The sequence below is a fragment of the Vidua chalybeata genome, chromosome 15 (assembly GCF_026979565.1).
Source record: "Vidua chalybeata isolate OUT-0048 chromosome 15, bVidCha1 merged haplotype, whole genome shotgun sequence".
Taxonomy (NCBI): Eukaryota; Metazoa; Chordata; class Aves; order Passeriformes; family Viduidae; genus Vidua; species Vidua chalybeata.
Genome location: NC_071544.1, coordinates 17,506,824 through 17,530,379, shown reverse-complemented (window position 1 = coordinate 17,530,379; position 23,556 = coordinate 17,506,824). Strand labels below are relative to the sequence as shown.

The 23,556-nt window shown below is 46.4% G+C and overlaps 2 protein-coding genes across 5 annotated transcripts; both read right to left on the bottom strand.

The window, feature by feature from the left end:
• Positions 1-576: 576 nt before the first annotated feature.
• On the bottom strand, positions 577-7,123 carry RNF14 (ring finger protein 14). Of its 3 annotated transcripts, XM_053956281.1 has the most exons (9): positions 6,912-7,123; positions 5,895-6,076; positions 5,255-5,406; positions 4,446-4,973; positions 3,533-3,761; positions 2,768-2,940; positions 2,121-2,251; positions 1,440-1,522; positions 577-745 (listed from the first exon to the last, which is right to left on the bottom strand). In XM_053956281.1, the coding sequence occupies exons 2-8, from the start codon at positions 6,046-6,048 to the stop codon at positions 1,459-1,461; spliced, it is 1,431 nt and encodes a 476-aa protein (XP_053812256.1). In that variant the 5' UTR covers positions 6,049-6,076; positions 6,912-7,123; the 3' UTR covers positions 577-745; positions 1,440-1,458. The 3 variants fall into 3 exon arrangements, with proteins under 3 accessions (XP_053812256.1, XP_053812257.1, XP_053812255.1); XM_053956282.1 differs by lacking the exon at positions 577-745 and having other exon boundaries at positions 892-1,522; positions 6,901-7,122; XM_053956280.1 differs by lacking the exon at positions 577-745 and having other exon boundaries at positions 892-1,522; positions 6,912-7,122.
• A 377-nt stretch (positions 7,124-7,500) lies between these two features.
• HSPA4 (heat shock protein family A (Hsp70) member 4) lies at positions 7,501-23,463 on the bottom strand. 2 transcript variants are annotated; one of them, XM_053956278.1, is made up of 19 exons: positions 23,304-23,463; positions 19,230-19,287; positions 17,461-17,601; positions 17,135-17,257; positions 16,602-16,701; positions 16,082-16,215; positions 14,537-14,781; positions 14,078-14,154; positions 13,646-13,797; positions 13,417-13,523; positions 12,935-13,068; positions 12,318-12,499; positions 11,870-11,956; positions 11,223-11,375; positions 10,666-10,791; positions 9,858-9,965; positions 9,438-9,557; positions 8,884-9,045; positions 7,501-8,679 (listed from the first exon to the last, which is right to left on the bottom strand). In XM_053956278.1, exons 1-19 carry the CDS (start codon positions 23,408-23,410, stop codon positions 8,482-8,484), a joined length of 2,514 nt encoding a protein of 837 aa, XP_053812253.1. In that variant the 5' UTR covers positions 23,411-23,463; the 3' UTR covers positions 7,501-8,481. The 2 variants fall into 2 exon arrangements, with proteins under 2 accessions (XP_053812253.1, XP_053812254.1); XM_053956279.1 differs by lacking the exon at positions 23,304-23,463 and adding an exon at positions 23,175-23,207.
• Positions 23,464-23,556: the final 93 nt, after the last annotated feature.

The window sequence follows — 23,556 nt, the reverse complement described above, 5'->3', positions numbered from 1 at the left end:
TGCTGCCAAATCCATGCCAGAAGGAAGACAATCAGGGACACTGCATTTTCCATCTTAAAGTGAATTTAGTGCACGTGAAAGGTGCAGGAAAAACAACTCAAACCACCCACAACGTACACTTTGCCTACACACTGACCTAGAGATTCAGCTGAGGTGAGATTTGCTCTTCCTTCCATGTTTTTAATCTCTGTGCCAGTTCCAACAGTGCAGACTCCTCCTCTGCACAGGGAACTGAAGCACCACTTGTTTTGGCCACACACCCCAGCATAAATTTATTAACTCTCAGTCTGAACTGAGTGAGCTGTGATCACACACAATTCCTGAGGAGTCTCAGCTCCAGAGCTTTCCATCCAGGCCTTACTGCTCTTGAACACAGCACATGCAGCTTTAGTTTCCAAATAAACTTTTAGACTGTTCTGCAAGTGGAAAAACTTGTAAAAAAATCAGTGTTTGCCTCCAGTAATCACCTTCATACTCAAAACCACTTGCTGAGATTTTAGGGGAAACAATTCGGTTACTGAAATAATTTGAAGTGCAAAACCAGTGGAAATAAAGGATCTAGTCCAGAAGCAAAAGTATCAACCATCAAATCTCTTATATGAAGAGTTAATAAAAAATAAATTACTTCATCAACTGAGAACACAAGGTAATTGTCAGTATCTTGAAGAATTCAAGTTCATCTCTTCCTGATACTTTTCACCCTCTCACTGGTCACATCCTCAGCTCACTGCCTTGGCACTCATCCCTGCCAAAACAAGGACAGGCAACGTGAGGGAATCCAACAGCAACACAGGGAGTCACCAACCTCACAGGAATCCCTGGAAAAGGCTGTTGGTCATTTTCTGCCCAAGCTCTCAGGGATGCAAAGGCTCAGGCACAGCAGCCAACAAGAGGGGTTGGGGATAATCAGCTTTAATGTCATTAGAAAGTACCAGTGACAGAGCCAGGAGCTGCTTTTCAGAGAAGCACATCAGGAAACTCATAAGAGCAACAAACTTTGTTGCTGAATACAGAAGAAATTTCTGTATTGTATCAGAAAACTCCCCCATTCCAAGCAGCTCCAGAGAGAGCACTACAGCTCCACCAAAGCACCCCAAACCCCACAATATTCACGAGGCAAGGGTCACTGTCCCTAAAGGAAACCCCCAAAATACTTCCAGGATTTCAGGCTTCAGTTTTGTCTGTTGGCTTTTAAAAAAGGGGCACCTCTTTATATATTTTTTCCAATGTTTTTCCAGTTTCTGACTTTAATAATGGACATGTTTGTTTGGGCATTCCATGATGATCCTGATCCCAGGATGGGGAAAAGGTCTCCTTTGGTTTTGGCAAGAGGCTCTGAGGTGTGAGCATCCTGCAGTGCAGTTACCACTCTTCTGTCACACAATGGAAGTGAAAAGCAAACAAAGGACACAAAAAGCATCTGTCTCTGGTTTGTTCACCTTTTGGTGCTGGAGGAAGCTACTGAGCATCATCTTCCCCTTCCCAGAACTCCCCATCGTTGATGTGCATGGCTTGAAACAATCTGCAAGACAGAAAATCAGCGATATCAGGGCACAAAAAAAAGTCAAATATGTTAAAAAAATTATCACCCTAAATGCAACAACAGTACAGCAAGTTCCCTTGCTTTTTTCAGTATCACAAACCACCACCTGTGCCCTGTGGAAGGGACAAGAGAGGCTGCCATTGTCCCCCTGGTGTGACCTGCCTGTCACCTGTCCCACAGCAGCACCTCTGTCCCTTGGCTCATCCCCAGGGGAATGTCAGGCAAATCTGCAGCTCCTTGAAGCAGCTCTTCCCCAAATCCTCGAACTGCTCCTGAGCATTGGCAGGGAAGCACTTCCCTGCAGGCTGTGGCAGCACAGAAAGGCTGAGGTCATGACCTGACCAAAAAAATCAGGAATAGGCTCAGAAGACTCCTCCAGAATTTTAAACCCGAAGCTCTTCAAAAGCAAAACCGTATCCTGAAATCACTCCTGATTTTTACTGTTAGTGCAAATATTTGAGAGGAGACACTGTGTCTTAAACTGTAGCTACAAATTTCAGGAAAGAATCTGGGAGAGGCTGTAAGGAAAAGTAGCCAATAGGTGTTGCAGCAGTGGAGGGGCCCCTGAAGCACCGACCTGTTGAAGCAGGGGGAGGAGGGGTCGTTGAAGTGCCGGTAGGGGTTGGCCCGGGACAGGGAGCCCATGCAGAGCCAGCAGAAATACTGCATGCACCCTGTGCACGTCATCTTGTTACAGCCATCCAGTTTCTGGGGGAAAAACCAAGAAATGGTGGTAACAGAGCCCCACTGTGGCAGGCCTCAGTGCCTCTCTGCCAACAGCCCCCAGAACCACAGCACAGTGAGCACGATCCCCCCTGGCTCCACCACACACTGGTATTTTCACTGGGAGCTGGAATCCCAGCACTGCTAATTGGTTATAATACTAAAAATACTGGAAATTAGTCGTTTTCTGAAGCTGGATTGATTTCCAGCTCTAGTGTGAGCCAGAGGTAGCCTGAAACACCAGGAAAACAAAAGGATTCATACAGGTCCAGAGTCAGCCTGGATGTGTTTAGTGTGGGAGCCTGACCACCAGTCACTGTTTGTACTCCAGTCCTTGGGATCCACAAATATCACCTCACCTCCTTTTCCACACAGAAATGGAAAGTTCTCTTGGTATTTCCTAGAGATTTCCTCTCCCTAGAGACTCCAACACACCCAGAACTGCCTCCTTGTGAGTTATTTTCTGTTCCATGATTCCCCAGCCTTTCCTTCCTCACTCACCTCGATGTGGGTCCCACAGCAAGGACAAGACTTGGAGTTCTTTTCCAGCCATTCCTTACTCTCCATCTCCTCCAGGGCTTTCTGAATCACTCTCTTGCCATAGCGTTGTTCCAAAAATCTTTTATTTGTCTCATCTGCTTCTAAATATTCATTCCTCAAATCCATTAATTTCTCTGGGGGGCAAAATCAAACCAAACCAAACAGCTTTAGTAAGATATCAGATATAGAAGTCCAGCTAATTGCAGCACAAAGATTCTCAAAGAACAATAATGTCATGAATTAAAAAGCAAGAAAACTATTAAAATATATAAGATGATAATATTAAAACCAAAACTCTGCCTCAAAATTCAGCAGTTTTACCCTGTTTTATTATAAAAGAGATCTGTTGATGGAATTCGAACAATGTAAAATAAACTGAAAATTGAGGGTTTTTTTCTGACTATATATTTAATGAAATTCTGTCACAGTATTTTAAGGCCAGAGAGAGAAGCCTCCACCTGATTCCAGAATTAACTCTGACAATACAAATAAAAATATAAAGGAATTCTTCCCCTGCTACAGCCTCTCAGCATTTGACAACCAGCAGTTTAGGGAGCTCCTGAGCTGAGGAGTCTCACCAAAGGAATATTTAATTGCCAGCAACTGCCCTCCTTCAAATGAGCGCACCTTTCAGAAAGCTCAGAAAGCCCTGGCCCAACTTGGGACTTTTCCACCCAAGATTTAGCTGTGTGTGGGTGACTGTGGGGCCCAGGGGAGGCGACTCACCTGCAGTGACCTTGCAGGGGGACACCCCATGGTAAGTCATCTTGCAGACGGTGCAGAAGGCGTAGTTGCAGCAGGAGCAGATGCCCATGGTGCAGCCGGGCTCCTGCATCACGGGGGTCTGGCAGCTGGGCCGGGGGCAATAAACCACGTCAGCCATCAGGTCCAGGCTGGACTGCAGCAGCAGGCGGTCGTAGCGGGCAAACAGCTCCTCCCCAACCAGCTCCTTCACCTGCCAACACAGCCCATGCAGGCAACAAACCTTCACCCACACGCACCCAGGCACTGGCACAGGGTGCCCAGAGCAGCTGGGGCTGCCCCTGGATCCCTGGCAGTGCCCAAGGACAGGCTGGATGGGTTTGGAGCAGCCTGGGACAGTGAAAGGTGTCCTTGCCATGGCACTGGATGAGCTTTGTGGTCCCTTCCAACCCAAACCAGTGTGGGATTCCCTGATGCCTTGCATCTGTAATTCTGAGCCTGCTGCAGCAACAAACAGCAAGTCACTGAAAACATACCAAGAGCTGGGATGAATCCACTTTAGATTCTCCAAAAGGTCACAGGGGGTCAAGGATCTGCTCCCAGGGAACAGGGACAGGACAAGAGGTAATAGCCTCAGGCTGGGCCAGGGCAGGCTCAGGGTGGACATCAGCAGGAATTTCTCCATGGAAATGGTGCTCAGGCACTGGAACTGCCCAGGGAGGGTTGGATCCCCATCCCTGGAGTGTCCAAGGAAGTGGCACTTCCTGACACGGTTTAGTGGCATGGTGAGACTGGGTCAAAGGCTGAACTTGGTGACCTTGGAGGTCTTTTCTGACCTAAATGACTCTGACTGCCAATGTCCAGCATGCAGGGCCACAGCCAGGCCCTGAACTCGGGTCGGGTTCCAGAGCTCCCAGCCCCTGTGCATGGGAATTACCTGGCCTGGAGTGGCGACAGAAGAACACTTGGGCTCGGGGCAGTTGAGGCAGTGCACCTGTCCATCCCTGATCTGGATTTCAAAGTAGTCCTTCAGGCAGGCCTTGCAGTACACGTGGCTGCACTCGGTGAAGTGCATGCACTCACTGCCCAGCTTCTCACAGAAGCAGATACTGCACGAGTACATCTTACTGTTAAAGCACTTCCTCCTCTGGGCCTGGTCGAAGTCCAAGATCTCCCTGACCAGACTGGACAAGGACTCCACATCCTGCACAGCCCTGGCATCCACGATTTCCGCCTCAGCTGTGGCAGAGCCTGTGGCACCCCCACAGTCCTTCCCAGCCTCGAGGGGCCCCGCTGGTGTCCGGCCCTGCCCCTTCCCCTGAGGGCACATTTTCAACTCATATGGCGATGAGATATTCAGGTAATTCAGTGTTTCCTCCTTCAGAAACTGCATCCAGGCAAAGAGCACCACACAGCCTCGGTTCTCTTCCCACACGTTGTCCAAGTGCTTGCAAAGAGCGCTGAGCTGGGAAAGAACAAAGAATTCCCGATTTCAGTAAGTTTGTAACTCCTCACTGGGCTCCTCCCCTCACACAGTCCTCAGTGCAAACGCTGATTTCAGATTCAGCAGTTTTCATGCTGAATAAAATAGTTCTCACAGATGCAAGTTTTCTTTCTTCAGAATAGTACTCAAATGAAAACCAGCAAGAGACAAAGAGCCAACCGAGGAGCTTGGTTATTTTACTTTGCTTAACTGTTAATTATTAACTTACTCAGCAGTCAAAATGTAAAAAATCCTCTGCAAACCTGGGCCTGGGAGAGCCATTTCCCACTGAGGGTGAACACGGGCGGGGAGGTCGATGGGTAGTCAGGTGGGAGCTCGAAATTCAGCACGAGGGGAGGCAGGAAGCACACGGAGTACTCGAAGCCACTGCTCTGGAGGCTCTCTGTGGAACTGCCTGAGCCAGTGGGAGAAATAGCAGAAAAATGAAAATGAACCAACTGCTGCTGCTTCTGACAGCACCCAATGTCGGTTAATTTGATATATTTCTGGGGTTAAAACTTTTGTTCCACCCTAAATAACAAAACTCTCAGTGCAGTAAAATGTCAAGGGTTGGAGGTCTGTGATTAAAGCAGTTAAACAGCAGCACTGTGAAACGTCAGATTCTGCACAAACCAGGAGCCTGGAAACACATATCACTGGGGGAATAAAACCCCAATAAAGAAACTTAATTATTCTGAAGAAGTGCTGTTTCTCATCTGTGATTTTGAAGTTTACTGAGGACGTCCTGTGCACGAGGATTAAACTGCTCAAACACAATCCCCAAGGAGCAGAGCAGAGGGTGAGCCACAGCTCTGTGCAGTCACTGCTCCCTCAGGTCATTCCTCAACAACCACCTGAGCTTGGTAAAGCCTCCCTTGGATAACACAAAACATCTCAACTCACCCCTCACAAAAATTTTGAAGTCTTGAGGCAACTCCAGACAAATTCTTGTTTCTCCTCCTTGGGCAGACTCTGCTCTCTTAAACTCATCCTCATCGTAGATGCTGGCCAGAGCCAGCAGCTCGTCCTCCTGAGCCTCCTTGTCCTCTGAAGACATTTAACTTTTCTGTAGAGTTGCCACCACTCTGCAACATCAACCAAGTTAATTCATCCAATTCAAATTATCAGTTTGAGGCAGCTATTTTATAGCATAGTAAACTTTAGAAAAACCCAGGTAACCAATCTAAAACAATGTGAAATATAATTAGGTATTGTACAGGTTGAAAAAAAAAATACTGGTAGCTTTATAAATTTTTTTAAAATGCCCAACAGAATATTGAAAAGTCAGAAAGCAAACTGTGTGTTATTAGGTAAAGACAGCTGTAAGGGGGGAAATAACGAAATATGGAGATGGCACAGGTGACACAGGGACATTTCACTGATGTATGGAAGAAAACTGATCCCCCAAAAAACACAGGAAAATTAATTAGTAACAGTAGCTCCAGTGCTGTAATGCAAACAGGGAAACAGTCCCATTTGTGATTGAAAATACCACAAAAAGGTTCAAATCCTGCACAGGCATCTTGTAGACGCACTCAGCTCTACATTTGGGGACAGTTTGCTGAGTTGGCTTTCGAGTCAGAGCGGCGCGGAGGCAGAGCCGGGGAGCCGCTCCCTGAGCGCCCATCCCCGCAGGGCCGGCCGCTGCTGCTCCCTCAGGGCACGGCGCTGCCGAGGCCCGCGGCCGCCGCGGACAAACACCCCCACCACGGGCTCGGGGTCAGAGTCCCCTCGGTGCCCCCGTGCCCGACGGCTCGCCCAGGGCTTGGGGCTCATTTCCAGCCGCAGGAGCAGTGACGGAGCAGCGGGGCCGGGCCCGACCCCCGCGCTCCAGGCCCAGCTCCCCGCGGCTATGGCGGCTCCGGCCGCTGCCACCGCCCGGCCCGGCCCCGCCTCACCCGCTCCTCACCCGCTCCTCACCGGGGCAGCCGCGGCCGGGCCGCGCGGGCCGGGGACAGCGAAGGGGGACCCGGCCCTGCCCCTCGCGGAGCGGCGGCGGGGAGGGACGGGAAGGGAGAGCACGGGAAGGGAAGGGAAGGGAATGGAAGGGACGGGAAGCGCCGGCGGGCGGAGGAGGCGCCGGCCCGGCCCCGCAGCTCCCCCGGCGGCCGGGAGGGCCCGGCCGGCCCAGCCCGGGGTGCTCGGTGCCGCTGCGGGCCCCGCCTGCCGCCCCTGCCGGCACCGAGCGGGCGCCTCCAGCAGCGGTGCTCGGGCACCGAGCGGGCTCCCGCGGGAAGGGGCACGGCGGGAGCGCTGGGGTGCCTGTGCAGGGGCAGGAGCTGGACCCACTGAGCCCTATGGGTCCCGTCGAACGCGGGGCTTTCCGTGGTTGTGATTCATTACAGGGGGATTAAACTCACACCCGCCCACACCCCGCGGGAAGCCGCAAAGCCCCGGAGCAGCCGAGCAGAGCTCCTGGCACACCCCAAGAACCAGGGACGCAGCCCTTCCCTCCACCCCGGCACCGCTCTCTCTGCATTGGAATCAACAGCTGCAGCAGGCGATCCAGTAGAATCCAGTGCATTTATTTCTTGCAATAACTGAATGGGTGTTTTTCAGCTTTGGATTTTAACACATACAAATTAATTTTTGCAAGTTTAATGACAATCAGTACTAGAAGCAATTCATTGTATAAAGCTCATAGAAAAAAAAAAAACAAAACAAAACAAACCAACATATCAATCAGTTCTTGGTTTTCCTGGAAAAAAAGAAACCAAAACAAAAAAACCAAGCATTCCAAATGAAGGCCTCGTGGAAGCAAGCATACCCCTGCCAGAAAAAGTTAGGAACAAGTCAGAATCAACTATCAGCATAGGCAGCTGAAATACAAGTATTCACTCTTTCTACAAGCAGCTAATTTAACTAAAGACAAGGAGTTTACAGGGCCTAATTAGCTGGGGAGTTTGTGAGAAACCCACTCCCCTGTCCAGGAGCACATTCTGAGTCTGATCTGCAGTCTGGGCTAAGGAATAAAGGTGCTGATGAGCCACCCCTGCTCTGCAAACCTCCTGTAACCATCAACTGTTCCAGTGCAAATCAGAGTGAGTCCAGAGCAGGCATTCACACTAAACCAAGAGCAATGGAAGACTCTGCCTTGGCTCTCCCCTGCCCTCCCTGTAGTGCCAGTGCTGCAATCCACAGGGAATGGGAAGAGCAGGATGCACATCAGACTTCAGAAGTTGCTGTCTCCCTTCTTCAAGGGAGAATTGACTCAGCCTGGACATTAAAAATGGAGAAGCAGCTTATGGCTGTTCCTAGAGGTCTAGTTAGACTACCAAAACTTCTAAATACAATCAATAAAGGCAAACACTGCTGAGCTGAGCGAGTCCTTCGCCACCTCCGCCTTCTGACCTGCTGCCCTGCCCAAACCTCTCCAAGAGTTACCAAGAGTGCTGCGGGATTCACTTGCTTCAGTTTGTATTCAGAACGTACAAAGTTGACAACTTAAAGCTTTATTGTAGTTTGCAATAATATAAACAAGTGCTGAAATTCAGTCAATGTCCATTTCTGGAAGCTTCTTGTCGGTGGCTGTGGGGGCAGAGCCCTGCTCGGGGGGCTGGGTCCCGCTCTCGGTGTCCCCCTGCCCGTCCAATGGTCCGTTGGGTTCCGTCGGCTTCTGCTCCTCCTTCGGCAGCTCCACCTTGGGTTTGGGTTTGTTCACTATGGGGTTACAAATACTTGCCAATTCCTAGAAAACACAGAAATAGCACATCCTTAGAAATGGCTTTATCTCCCACAGTTGAACTTTAACTTTTGAAACCACTGTTGGGAATACTCCAGTTGAGGGTTGATGTTCCCTGGTACTTTTGAGATTTCTCACCTCAGAGTTTTCTGATAGAGTAATAAACACAAAAATCCACATAATTACAGTGAATTACGTAGAAAAGCTTACTTTTGCTTTCGACTGTATGTCTTTTGCTTTTATAACTGGGTCCAAAGTAAGACTCCTCTTGTTCTGAAGGTTGAGGTTGTTGTTCATCCACTCCATGGCTTCATTGGTGCTCTTCTCCACCTTTGCCACGTCTGCTTCATCAAGATGATCATACAGTTCATCCTGCAACACCCAAACAGGAGCAGCTGTGTCAGTGTTTGAGCACAAACTGCATCCTGATTTCCTCAAAACTTAGCTTCAAAATACCAAAAGACCATTTAGCCAAGAGCTGTTGTGGTTAACAAATCAACAGAACTGATCACCCACAGCTCGGTAACCAGAGACTGAAGATCTCCTGCTGCTGGCATTTTGCCTCCATGAGGAAATCAACACCTGATTAAAAAGGGACTGAGATGTGCAAGGCCCAAGGCCACTTCTGAAAATCTATTAAACATCAAGAACACATAAGCTCACTGGGAGGTTACACCAGAATTTTGTCTGAAGCAGGTTACCTAAAATTCAGAAAATATTTGTACAGTTTCCTTGCATTTTTCAGAAATTAAGTATGAAAATACCTTTGCTTTGAATGCATGAACAGCTTTCATGTACTGCTGGATTTGCTTCCCCAAGTCCTCAAATGCTTTTGGTCTTTCCTCTGATTCTTGGAATCTTGCCTGAATAGGCTGACCCAGAGTCTGAAACAAAGCACAACAGGTATAAAACTGATGGAGCATCACTGAGGGATCCTCAAGGTTTGACAGGATACATCAACTTTCCTGAACTCCTCGGAACTCTGACTCTTCCCTCAACTTACAGGAAAGACTGAGCCTCCCTCAGCCCTGCTGCTACAGGTCTGTTGGAGACCTACTCCCCACACACTACCAATCCACAGCAGGCTGTTGTTACCTCAGAACCAGCAGACCCCAGACAGCTCCTCACTGGAACAAAGTTCTCCAGCTTAGGTAAATTCCCATGGGAATGTAAAAACCACTCACCTTCAGTTCTGCCAGTTTATCAATGTATATTTGTTTGGGCTGGTCTTCACCATCTTCATAAAGCCAATTTTCTGTATCTTCTAGCTTCAGTGTGAAGCTATTGCGATCCTGCAGCAATGCACACAAAACAGGCAGGTGACAAATGGCATTAAATGGTACCTGGAACCTTTCTGGAAGGGTTGTATTTTTAGAATATAAAGAACTCCACCTGGAACTCTTTATCCTATTTTAGAGAAAAGTAAGAACTAAATTTTCTTCTGTAGAGCTTTGTGGTGGATTCCAGGCCCAAGGAAGAACCATGTGTGACAGGCACAGTTCAGATCAAATACTGTCACATCAAAGGCTTTTTTGTCCCCTGCACGTTTTCATTGTCACTACATAAGCAAGCCTGAGAACAGAGGGAAACTCTTCTTTAGCAAAGGTGCCATAAATGTCACCTGGCATGTCCCAGTTTGGGCTCTGCAGACACCTGGCTGGCAAAGCTCCACTGCAGTCAATGGAGATGCAGTCAGGTGTTCAGAGAGTCATCCCTAAAAGCAGAGTTAACTTCATCACACACCAAGCTCCTTCAGTACAACAGGGAAAGCTGATTAATAATGCCAAGAGATTTTCAGGCAACCAGTTCAGATACAGGTGCCCACATTTAGCAGATTATCATCAGAGCCAGAAAGCTTACAATTATTTCTTCAAATTTAAAGTCTGAATATGTAACTTATGTAAGTATAGTATGTGATACAGGTCAAGAGTTACTAAATCCAACTGCTGATTGTACCACAATGTATCAGGACAGTCGAGCAGCAATACTCACATCCTCACTGACGAATTTCTCATAAACACCGCAGAGTTTGTCTCTCATTTCGTACACATACTCCTCCACTGCATTCTTGGCATCATTCCTCTCCTTCTCCAGCTTATCCTGCATTATCATCTTACCCTGTGAACAAGGTATCAAATTAATTGGCTAAAAAGCTCATTATTTAACATTTATTTCCAGGGCACCTTGTTAGCAGAAGCTCAAACCGATCAAGATTTTGCAAAACTGTTCTAACACGGCCCATGGCTGAAAACTGATTTCAGTTTTGGTGTGATGTCCAATACAGCACAGGACAATCCTCCTCCACCCTGCGGGTCACCTGCACCTTCTGGAGGTTTTCTGCAGAACAGCCCTTTGAGAGTGACAGCTCCCCTGACCAGGAGCAATGAATGTATTCTGCCTCCACGGGGCACTGTTGTTCACCTCAGACTTCTAACTGCTTGTTTTATTCCTTTTAATCCTTTCCTTACCATCCTTAACCACGTTTAACGAACAACAGCAATTCTGGAGACCAACAAGTGACATTTTTAGCTTGGGCAGGAAGAGTTTACCTCGTTCTCAATGAACAAGTTGAGCATGTCCTTCCCTATCTGCCACACCAGCTGGTTCTCGATGGGAAGGTCCACTGTGGTCGTCTTCACTTTGGCCTTCTTGGCCTGAGGTGGCTGATCCACTTTCTTGTCTTTCGAGTCAGCCTGACAAGTCTGCATTAAAATATAATTACATTCACAGTAAAAACAGCATCACCACTCAGTTCAAGGGGAGCAATCAAAGTTCACATCAGAAAAACTGAGTTAGCACCTCAACAAGAAAACCAAACACTCCCTGCCATTCTGACACCGCAGCTGCTGAATCCTGAGGCAATTAATGCATCCACTGACCTTTTCTGGGCACTCTACATTCATGGGAGAGGGTGCTCATGGCAGAACACTGTTCTAGTATTCAAGTTATTGAAAACTAGATGATTATTTCTTCCCTGAACAGGAGAGTTCCCCCATTTTATCAGTACCAGGTCACCTGACAGGTCTGCAGTTATCAGTGCCATTTGTGTCCTTTCTAAAGCTCTAATCACAATAGACCACCAGTGCATTGAAATAAAAGTTCAGCTTCCAGAACTATGACAAAGGCAGCAGACGTGCTCACACTCCTCATAGTCTCACAAATCTCATGAAAATAAAGTCTCAAATGCTCCTGTTACCTCCATTTCTTCAGACTCTGCCTTATTTTCAGGCTGGGTTTGCTGTTGCTCTTCAGCCTTTTGTTGCTCCTCGTCTACTTGCATCTTCTGAAATTCAGAGAGATCCAATTTCACACATTAAACAAATGCAGATCACTGCTTCAGTTCCTAGGCTGATCCTGTAACACCTCTAATACTCTTTAGGCAAAACAAACAGAATGAAAACTGCAGGAATAAATTATGAGCTCCAGTCTTTGCTCCAGCAAGCCACAGCTCCATCAGTAAGAATTTGATCTACACCTCAAGTCCTAATTTCAAGAGATCTATCACTGGTGTAACATACTACAATGAGTACTCAATCTCATATTTCAGTTGTGGGCATGTCTAGTAAATCCTTACACAAGCCTGAGCCCATGTCCAGCTGTGCTTCATGGGGATTCTGAGCAGCTGGGAGCAGTGAGTCTGTTACCTCTTCCTCCTTCGCGTGCTGATCTGTCTCCATTGGCTCCTCGTTCTCATCAGATTTATGAACCTCCACCAGAGATGCGCTTGAAACACTGAAGATGCCATGGATATTTATTCTAACTTTGACTTTCACTTTGGAACTGGATCCATCTGTTTGAGGAGTGACCTTCTGAACCAAGAAGTGAGCTAAATAGACAGAAAAAAAACCAAACACTTTTGATTAACCTCAGTTCTGAATGCAAAGCAAACCCCAACTGCTGCTGACACAGCTCACTGCAATGTGCTCAGGGAATGTTAAAACCCACTCAAGTTGGACAATCCAGTTTTTTTACTCAGCAATGCTGGGGCACAGCTATTGGGAATTCTTTATGTCAAACCTGGTGTTACTTTTATCAGAGCAAAAGACTGCACAACTCTCAGCGTGCCCCTTCCATGTTTGCCCCAGTATTAGGATGCTCTTTTTGCCCATAAACTTCATGCTACTCCACCTATTTTACTGAAAATTCATTTGAAATGTTGTCCTGAGAGCATTTGCAGTAGGCTGCATGTCCAGCCTAATTAGACAGAAAAGGCTTGAAACCCAGAAAAGACTCTTAGTTAAAGGTACAAAATGGTGCTAACCTATAGCAGGGTCTGGGTAAGGCAGCTCCTTCGGGGAACTGTAGTAGGCCTCCAGAGTGAAGGGCTCCTTCCTGTAGAAAGTGAGGACCTTGGAAAAGGGAGCAGGGTGGTTCTTGGGGAAGACCTCACAGTCACTGCAAGAGAAAACACAGCCTGTGTTCAGTATGACAACACAGCTGGTAAGGTAACTAAACATTTCTAGATACTCTTAGGGAAAAAGTTTCCTTAAGAAGTGACAAGACTGTCCTGATCCTTCAGGCTAAGTAACACAACAGCCACGCAGGAAGTGCCAAACTGCCACTCAACCTCGGTTTTGTTTTCTGCCATCATTAACTTCAGAAGTGTCAAAACTGGAAGTGTTAAATGGGCATTTAACCCTGGAAATACCCAGTTCTAAGGGTATTTCTTGATGTTTGTTATTTACTCTAATCATCACCTGTAATTTTAAGCTGTAACATGCAAGAAGATCGTACTGGTTTTACCTCAGGCCTTCCTCTGCTGGCGAATTCCATCGCAAAGAGATGGGGTACGGTATCAAATCTGTGATAGAAAACTCTCTCACTTTGAAAGCCGGGGACAAAATTGCACACTGCAAGAGCACAAAAGCCACATTACAAATGTTCAGACTTTAGGTGAACAAGCATTTCATTCAGCAAGTAGCTATTGATGCTGCTTAATATTCTCACAGCTAAAGCAAACAGCACTTTTTACCTGCAGTGCACAGCCTCGTGCCACAGCCTCATCTGCATTCAGGGTTGTACTGACTTCTTTGCCAAAAAATTTACTGATCTTCTCTTTGACAGCAGGGATTCTTGTGGTACCACCAACTATCTCTACTGCATGAATATCCTCCTTCTTCAACCCTAGAAAGGAGTGAGACAATGCATGATATGTTTCTCTTTCACATTAATACACCGACATCATAAACCAGAAGTTTTAATAGACCAACTTTAGGCTAAGTTTCTAAGCAGTAAAAATTTCAGCTCTTAGCTTGAGAGAGAAAGTTTTTTAATCTTGTAGCTGGTAAGCAGGAAACTGTTGTTTGTGGTAAAGCCTTGTGTCCAACATGCAAAGGCAGCCTGCACTCTGGCTGGCTCCTGTCTGCATGCAGAGCACACCACCGCCCCCACACTCCCCACTCACTGGCTTGCTCCAGCACGCTGCGAAGGGGCGGCTCCACTCTTGCCAGGAGTCCTTCACACATCTCCAAAAACTTGCTCCTGTTGGAAGAAGCCATAAACAAAGCTCTAGCACACCATAAACAACATTGCAAACAACAGGATGCCCAAACTGAAGGAATGCCACTTTCACTGTGTACTGCAGGGTTTTCTCTCCCCCAGTCCCAGCTTTATACTTTGGTATGTTCTCCCAGACAAAACCTGGTTCCAGTAACCCTGGCATCCTTGCAACCTTCCCAGCCCTCCCTCCTAACTCAAGGCCACTGACCAGGCTCTAAACACTTGCATTTCCAGCAGCATTCCTGCACATGTTGTTCTTTGATTTCTCACCTCCCTGCAGCCCTAAGAGCTGACATTTCATACCAAGTTTTTAACTGCCTGAAGGGCACTCTGAAGTTTACCTTTGTACAGGAGCCAAGGTTACCTGTTCATGGTTCCAGACACATCTATATCATTCATGAAGCACTCTATGTTCATGGGCAGGTCAGAGGCATTGGCACTCATCAGCTTCTTCAGCCTCTCACACTCCTGGTACAGCCTCAGCAGCGCTCGGATCTTGGACTTGATGTCAAGTTTGTATTTCTTCCCAAACTCCTCACAAAAGTATTCCACCAACACCTCATCAAACTTTCTGCCTCCAAGGGTTGTATCAAACGCTGTAGCAAGAACCTTAAAGGAAGGGAACCCTTCAGTAAGAGTGCAATGTGCCATTACCCAATGAAAGCAATCAGCAGTCCACATCAAAGCAGTGCTTTGTTTCAAATATAGTTCAACTCTAAGTCAAAGAAATCGGCCTTCCTGGAATGAGGTGACAACTGCTTTAAAAGGAATTTAGGGAGATAGGGCAGGACTTAGCAACACAATCTGCTCCATAGCCTGTGCTGGGAGCAGATCTCTGTTCCAAATTCTGCTTAGCCACTGTCAGTTTGAGTCATATCCCAGTTTAATATTTGATGCCTCCTAAGGGTGGAACATGCTTACACCAAGCTAAAAATAAAACAGGAAGAAAATAAATGATATTAACTCTTAAAACAGGTGCTCCTTTTTGATGAAGGAATTATCTGCAAAGAACACCTGCAGCCCACCCACCTCAGCTCATTCTGCTCTGTAAACACACCAGGAATTTATTTCTTTAGGAACAGAAATCATTACCCTCAATACCCCTTCAGATGGCTTTGGCCTCTACACTGGCTAACAGACCTACACTCTGGAACCCAAAGCATCCTTTCCACACTGCCATGGCTTCCAAGTTTATAAAACAAATCCAAGAGAAACACAAAGGTTACATTTCCTCACATAAATAAAACTGTGAGAAAACAAACGTTGACAGAACATATCTCTGCATTTCACTACCTCAAAATTTAAATTCTGCATCTGTTTCTACAGCCAATCATGAGAAAGGTATTGCAACTGTGAAGTCCTGATTGTAATAATTAATAATAATAAAAATGCTGGTAAGAAAGGTGTTTGCTGCAAAACAGCAATGCTTTGGCAATGTACACTCACAAGTACACTGTCACCTGCTGAGCTTCCACTGGCAGATTAAAGCAATCAGAAATGTTTCTTCACTTGTACATGAGCACCACAGTGAGGGTTCAGAAACAATGTCTGCCACTTACACCACTGCAGGAATTCCTGCTTCAACACCAGATCTCATGACTGAACTGGAGTATTTTTCTGAAAGCAGCACAGTCAGATATGATAACTTCTGAATAAACCATTTAATCCAGGTTTTTTATTCTTTGCCAGTCTGCTGATTAAGGCATGTTTGCTTCCTCCACACACTGCTCAAAAGCTCTCTAGTTCCCTGCCCTACTTTTTGCTCCAGACAAAGTGCAATTTTAAGAACAAGAACTGTGCTGTGTGGATGCCCCTCTGTGAAGTCAGGCAGGCTTGCCTGCCACAGTCCATGGCTGTGCTGATGAATGTTCTACAGATAATCAAAATGGATGTGTAACAGCTTGTTTACTTTCAGTTTGCCTTTGTTGAATGCACAAACAGAAACTTGATATGCAGAATGCCCCATGTCCACAAAAACAACGTTCCGTGGCTTTTCTTCGAAGGCAGGCAGGTCTTGCTTATAGATCCCATATGCAAGTGCAACTACAGAAATAAAAGTATAGTTAGGACATAGAGGTTTGTAATTATCAAGAAATAAGTGGTAATCAGGAATCAGCATTAGCATTTTATTGTGCTCCTCAAGCTACAGACACTGAATAAACAGAATTCTCAATGCTAAAGAAACACAGAAGAACATTAAACAGTACCACCCCTCCCTCAGCTGCATTAAAACAGATATTCACCAAATATCTTTATGCCTTTCTAATACAATGAAAAGACAAACCAGACTTTAAGAAACTTTCTGATCAACTCATCTATTCCAAGTGTATAAAACCAGCTGTAATTCTAGAAAGCAAGGCTCACTGGCAGAATAAAGCCTTTTCATGTACTAAAACTACAACACTGAGTGAGGGACAGGAAGGAATTACCTGCAGTTGTTTCATTGATTAGTCTCAGACAGTTGAGACCAGCAATCTGGGTAGCATCCATCACAGATCTCCTTTCTGCATCTGTGTAGAAACAAGGAACCTGCAAGGAGGTCAGAGAGCCAATATTAACATTTCCAGGAGACACCTTCAGGAAAGAGTTACAAGGGTGGACAGTGAGCTCATGGAGCACAGGCCTCCTTCAAATGCAGCGCTCATTTCAGTTGCAATAGAGGAAAAGAAGAAAAATTACATAATTACATTTTTCTATTCCATATCACAAGGCACTCATTTCTGGAGCACATCATCAGAAAATAGGAATCGAATATTATTTATGCTGCTAATTAGCAGCAATTTAAGACCATTAATGATATAACTCTAATTTCCAAAAGGTGTAAGATTTGGTTTAAACAGAAAAGAAAGATACCTGGACATTCAAGTTTCCTGGCCAATTTAATCAGATTCAATTTAATGCTGCAGCCATTTCAGTTCAGACAGTAACTAGTTCTGTGTGTTTTGATGGATTCCATACTTACAGAAACAACACAGTCAACCACAGGCTTCTTAAGCGCATTCTCAGCAGTCTCCTTTAATTTGGTCAGAAGCATTCCTGTCACCTGCTCAATTGTAAAGTTTCTTTCTTCTTCCATATACATGGCCTTCAAATAAAAATTGTGCACACTCATTACACTGCAGAGGAACCCATGCACCATCTCCATTATCAGCCTTTTATTCCCTTCCCTGTTAAGGCTTTCCATTCAAAAGAGAACACAAACTAGAGCGAACAGATTGAAAACAGAGAAATAAAAGGAAACTTTATCAGTTTTCTCCTCTGGCTCTTTCTCAAACATGCCAGACTTACCTTGATGCCAGTTGAGCCTGTTGGCAGCTGGACAAGTTCATAGGCAAGGCTTTCTTTTTCAGCTTGAACAAAGGGATCTGAGAATGCACGACCATGAAATCTTTTAAAACTTTGTACTGTATTCTTTGCATTTGAAATAACCTAGAGGAAAAGAAATCTTTAATACAACGTGGCAGGGGAACATCTGAATTTCAAACAGAAGACAGAGTTTTGTTCTCATGCTTCTCCCACCAGAGTATTTTTGTCATTTGTATCTTAACAGAATCTGGGCAGGTGCTGGGAGGCAGCTTCCCTCTGGTTGCTCAGGGAACCTACAGAAATTTGAGATGGAAAATAAAATGTACACTAAAAACTGAGCCAAGGCTATAAAATATTGATTACAACCACACTCAAATTCCATAGTGCACGTGTAGGAAACTCTTTAGAACTGTTAGCAAAATCTCTTTCCCACTTACCTGTTCTCTACCCCCTACCTTTCTACAACCAGTGATTGCCCAAACATAACAAGCACATGGATGTAAACTCCAGCTCAGGTTCATCACATGCACATGACACTCAACACACAGATATTCTCACAAAACAACTCAAGGACCTGCTCATGAAGCTTTAGGAGGTCAGGAGGTCCCATGGAATGATACTGTCACCTTGATTTATCTGACAAAAGGTAGACTGACTTTCATTACCAGCAGAGATCAGCACAGAGATGTGAAAGCCCATCCCAGCTGGCTTCATGTAGCACAAGTGAAGGGAATTCTGTCACTGACACCAGAGCGAGGCACACACTGAAAACCACAGGCACTGAGAGAGCAGACAGGCACTGTTCCACAGAGCATTACCTGGGATTTGGGCTCAGGCAGGAGTCTACTTCCTAAGTAACTTGGGCTGGATGTTCTCTAAGTTTAGTCTGTGCAGGACATACTCATCTCTACAGGGCTCTGCACCAATGGATTTCGTTAAGCTAAGCAGACTCAATTCCAGGAAAAAACAGCTGTGTTTGGTTCTAGTACAGTTGTGCTGTTTTTGAAGAACATGGCTGTGTCCAGGCATTTTTGAATTTTAGATAAAGAATCTTCACAAATCTCTAGGCTTTTTAGGCTAAGAAAAAACAACTGTTTGACTAGTCACTTCCTGTAGAAGACTTGAAAAAATAAATCATCTTTTATAGGAGTTACTTACACAGCAACATAAAATCTGATACAGCAGGACCCAAATACCACAAGTAGGACAAATCACCTTAACTTCTTCTCAGTCCTTAAATTACATTTACCTGCCTACAGCAACAGAAACTCAGATTATGGGCAAGAACACCCAAGAGAGATATTTAGGTTGTAATTCAGCCACAAAGGGTCAAGAAAGCTCTATCTATTTACACTCAAATATGCCCCCTTTCTGCCCATCATGCACTTAATGGAATTCTATAGAACAGAGTCACATAATTAAAAGCCATCATAAAGCATAGAACTGGAACAAACTAGGGCAGGGTGAAGCACCCCTTGTGAATTTAGGTTCGCAACTTGAAAAAAAATTAGTAGTTATCAGAATTTCTTAAGAGGCACAGCTTTATTTTGTACACTTCATTATGTGCAAGGATCAACCCTGAGTTTCTCTGCCAGATGACAAAGCAGCAGCCCATGGTGAACAGCTGAGGGCAGCTCAGCTGTTCATTGGTTAAGGAGACACCAGGGCAGCAGCTCAGGGACATCAGTTATCTGCAGTGACAAACCCCACACTGCTGCTCTGAAGTTGTTCTACCCAAACCCCACACTCACCTGGCTTTTAGCTGCAGCACCAATGGAGCGATTCTTGGGCCCAAAGGATATACAGGCTCTGCAAGGAAAAGAGTGAGTTCAGTCACTGACTCTACAGCTGTACATCTACTGCACATCTTCTGGGTAAAAAGTACTGATACTGTCTAGAAAATCACTGTAATTTATATGATTTGCTCCATTAAAAACGTTGGTCACTCGCTGCAATCTGTGCATGGGAGGTTCTGTGGATTCTGGGAAAATCCAGCACTATAACTGCATTTAAAACAACAATGGTCCTCCCTGCAGAACAGACTAACCCCAAACTCATCCATGCTCCTTCAAGCTTCCATCAAAGCACTGACTGGGCAGACAGCCTTATCTCAGTAACTGCCCGTGTAGTGATGCACTCAGGGATATGCTGGTAGCCAATAACACAGGAAACATTCGACTGCTCAGCAGACAAACACGAGGTAAATCAGGTATTAAGGAAGTTGTTCCTACACGTCTGTGGCAGATGCTAACTAAGCTTTCCAGGTTTAAGGCAAACCCTTCAAGGGCAGAAAGAAACCATCTGCAGAGAAAGATTGGTCTTTGAGAGTTTCATCTGTACCCACTGAAATAACATGGAGCACAAAAAGAGAAATTATGTTTTACTCCCCCCTGCCTTGTGACAGCCTGCAGTTCTGAATAGAGAAATCCTCCTTTTAGGAGAAATTCCTTGGCCGATTAAGCCTCTTGATTTACATATTTAACAAACTGTAGGAGCCCTAACAAAACAGAATCCAGCCCTCTAATCCAAGTTGTTCATACCACTTGGTGGGGGGAACCCTGCCATTAGGTAAGCAGATCTTTACTGCTCACACAACATGCCAACTAAGTCTAATTAAGCTGCTCTCCATGCAGCAGGTTAAGAATCTGCTTTACAGCAGGGTGATGCCACAGGGCTGCCACAGGAAACATTCCAGCTCAGCCTGAGGTTTGGAATTGGGCATTGCAAGCAGAAACTGTCAAAACCAACCTGAAGGCTGGGGTGATAGAATTGCACTGGGTTTGTATCTTCTTCCAATTTACTAACAACTTCACAAATGCACCAAGGCCTACCCTAAAGCATGTGCTACAACAGAATTAACATTTCTGAATAAATCTGCAGTGTTTGAAACAACTATTAATGACATTAAGTTTGTGCTCTGCAGACCCTCAGGCCCACACCAATGGAACAGGAGCTAAAAACCTAATGAGCCCAGAGCAGGGAGCTGGTTATTAATTTACTCTGGTCTCCTGAAAGGAATTAAGACATGAATTGTTGCCCTTCTCTTGGACAAAAAAAAAAATATCCAGCTACTTCACTGCTGAATTCACAAACCAAGATCCCCTCACCAACACAAACGCACTAATTTAGATGAAAGCCCTGGTAGTGAGTTTCATTCACAGAGGTGAGTGAAACTAGGAAGAAGGAGGGAAAGAATTTTCAACCAGTCTCATTTCCCAAATCAGTTCACAAGAACCAGTAAACTCATGAAATACAAATTACACTATTACACGATTTCTGGGAGCTAAAACTAACCAGTGCATTTTAAGTAGCAACATTCACAGTGAAGGTCATCAGAGGCCCTCTGCACTGACCATCAGCACCAGCTCCAGAAGGTCAATCACAATGATTTCATTTAACTCAAGGCCCTTCATGCCTACAGAAATAATGAAACTAGCTTATTTTTCCCTCTCCGTTTCCACTAGCTTTCTCTCTACCACTTTTCCACATCCAAAGACAAACACAGTTTGCACAGCTTTGGGATGTAAAAGTTCAAATTTTACAGCATTCCAGAAGAATCCAAGTACCAGAGCTGAAGGCAGATTCCGTGGGAGTGTCATCAGTGCCACTGAACTCAGACCAATACACTCAGTGGGGTTTATTTTAATAATACCAATTATTACAATAACACATACAAAACACAGTGTTTAACCCTGAGCATGAGCCCGTGCCTGAGGAAACCTGCCACTACACCCTGCATGACTTCCCCACTGTAACAACTGCTCAGCACTGACTTTTTGAACCAGGCTTCTGATTCCAAGTCACTCAAAAACCATGCAGAAGTTCTTTTAATAGAAGGGTCTGCTTGCAGAATGGTTTTCTGCATTCCCTCAGAACAGTACCTGGAGATTAAGCCCTGCTAAAACCCTCTCATTTGCATTATGCTCATTTTTTCCAGTTTCACTTCAGGCTTCCATAACTGAATTATTTCCCAAGAGATGCACTGTGTCAGATATTTCATTTAGCTCATCTCCTTCAACAAGGGAGATTTGTGCTCACATCTCAAATATATAGATGTATTTATCAGCAGAACTTCAACTCCCTGAGGGCCAAATACCTACAGCTATTAGAACCCAGCTCTGATACTCTCTACATTCAATATTTTCCCAGTACATCTAACCTTTAAACTTCCACATTATTGAGAACACTTAAGAGATCTCCAGATACTCGGGCACACATGCTGAATTCAAAATTTTCTTCTCCATTTATTCATTGCTTAGAGACAGGAGGAAGCAAACAGTGATGTATTGTCTAATGAGAAGCAAGGTCACTCTGGGCTTTCTGAAGTGATGCGAGGGATCTAAAAACCCCCAAACATCAAAGTGATGCAACTGTCTCAGCGAGACAGCCACTTCAGGATCTGCCTAAATAAAGCCACAGTGCAACAGAGGGGAAGCTCCAGAAACACTTCTAGGACAGCTTTCCCCACAGTTCCTCTCCAGGTCTGATGCCCAATTCTTGATGCAAATTCTTTTCCCACCTTCATTTTGCAACTCATTCATAGAGTTATACAGCAGTTCTCTCTTTCCTTCTTAGGAGCTCATTAATAAACTGAGACAATGCACGCTCCTGTTGAGAATGTGTTAGGAGGGATCATTACACAAGCAGGGCTAGAATATACTGACCACACTGTATCACGGAATTATGGAATGATGTGGGTTGGGAGGGACCTTCAAGCTCATCCAGTCCCCCTGCCATGGGCAGGGACACCTTCCACCACCCCAGGCAGCACCAAGGCCCATCCAGCCTGGCCTTGGACACTCCCAGGGATGCAGGGGCAGCCACAGCTTCTCTGGGCAGCCTGTGCCAGGGCCTGCCCACCCTCACAGGGAAGGATTTCTTCCCAATATCCAATGCAAACCTCCTCTCTGTCAGTTTTGAAGCCATTGCCCTTGTCCTGGCACTGCAGGCTGCTGAGCAGCTGTCCAAGCTCTGATCCCAGGACAAGCCATGGGGCTCACACAGAGCCCGGCACCAGCCCAGCCCAGCCCTCCCCTGCCCGGTCCTGCTGTGCTGGGACCGCAGGGGAATGACAGCCGTGCTACCAGAACACGGCGTATGAACACGCAGGGAATTAAGGTCTGGCACTTGCAGCAGCTAGGGATGCTTTTCTCTACACTCACAGCCCCTGTCCTTCTAATCCCCAGGGCAGAGCCCGCCTCGGGGGGGACAAACCGGCCGTACTGCACCCAAAGGCTGGGAGAGCTGGGGCTGTTCAGCCTGGAAATGAGAAGGCTGTGCGGACACCTCGGAGCGTCTTGCAGCGTCTCAAGGGGCTACAAGGAAGCCGGAGTTTCTGCATCTGGAACTGGACTGACAGCACAAGGGGGTGCTGAAAGAACACGGCTTCAGACTGAAAGAAGGGAAATTTAAATTAGATGTAGGGTAGAAATTCTTCCCTGCGAGGGTGAGGAGACACTGGCACAGACTGCCCACAGAAATTGTGGCTGCCCCATCCCTGGAAGTGTTCGAGGCCAGGCTGGACGGGGTTTGGAGCAACGTGGGATGGTGGAAGGTGTCCCTGCCCATGGCAGAGAAGTAGAACTGGATGAGCTTTAAGGTCCCTTCCACCCCCTTAGCATCCTATAATTCTGTGATTCTACGAAAGGCAGCTGAGCGGGTGTCCCGAAGCCCCCTCCGTGTCTGCCGCGTCTTACCGCATCTCTATGAGCACTTTATACCTCCGCTCCTCCCGGCCCCGCCGCTTCCCTCCCTCCCCGGCCCCGCCACGCCGGGCCCCGCGGGCGCCTTGCCGCCGCCTCAGCGCGCCTCCCGGGCTCACTCACGGCGTGCAGCGGTCGCTGTACTCGTTGGCGACAGTCTCGATGCCGCCGGCGCGGGCCACAGCCACGTAGCAGCTCTGGAAGCCCAGGTCGATGCCCACCACGGACATGGCGGCGGCGCTGAGGGGGGAGCGCGGTACCGGCAATTCTCGAAAGATCCCGTCGGGCCGCGGCCGCGCCGGCGCTGAGGGCGGCCGAGATCTCGCGAGAGCGCGCGGCGCGGCTGAGGGCGGGCTCTCTGAGGGCGCTCGGGGCC

Bases quoted from the DNA above. Each gene is read 5' to 3' on its own strand.
- RNF14 (XM_053956281.1), bottom strand. From the start codon at position 6,048: ATGTCTTCAGAGGACAAGGAGGCTCAGGAGGACGAGCTGCTGGCTCTG. The intron at 4,974-5,254 runs GTTTGCAGAGGA...GTTCTTTCCCAG, and splicing joins AATGGCTCTCCCAGGCCCAG to CTCAGCGCTCTTTGCAAGCA. The intron at 2,252-2,767 runs GTGAGTGAGGAA...TTTTTCCCCCAG, and splicing joins GCTGTGGGACCCACATCGAG to AAACTGGATGGCTGTAACAA.
- HSPA4 (XM_053956278.1), bottom strand. From the start codon at position 23,410: ATGTCCGTGGTGGGCATCGACCTGGGCTTCCAGAGCTGCTACGTGGCT. The intron at 19,288-23,303 runs GTGAGTGAGCCC...TTTTCCTTGCAG, and splicing joins TACAGCGACCGCTGCACGCC to AGCCTGTATATCCTTTGGGC. The intron at 14,782-16,081 runs GTAAACAAGCTG...CCTTCCTTTAAG, and splicing joins TCAACAAAGGCAAACTGAAA to GTTCTTGCTACAGCGTTTGA.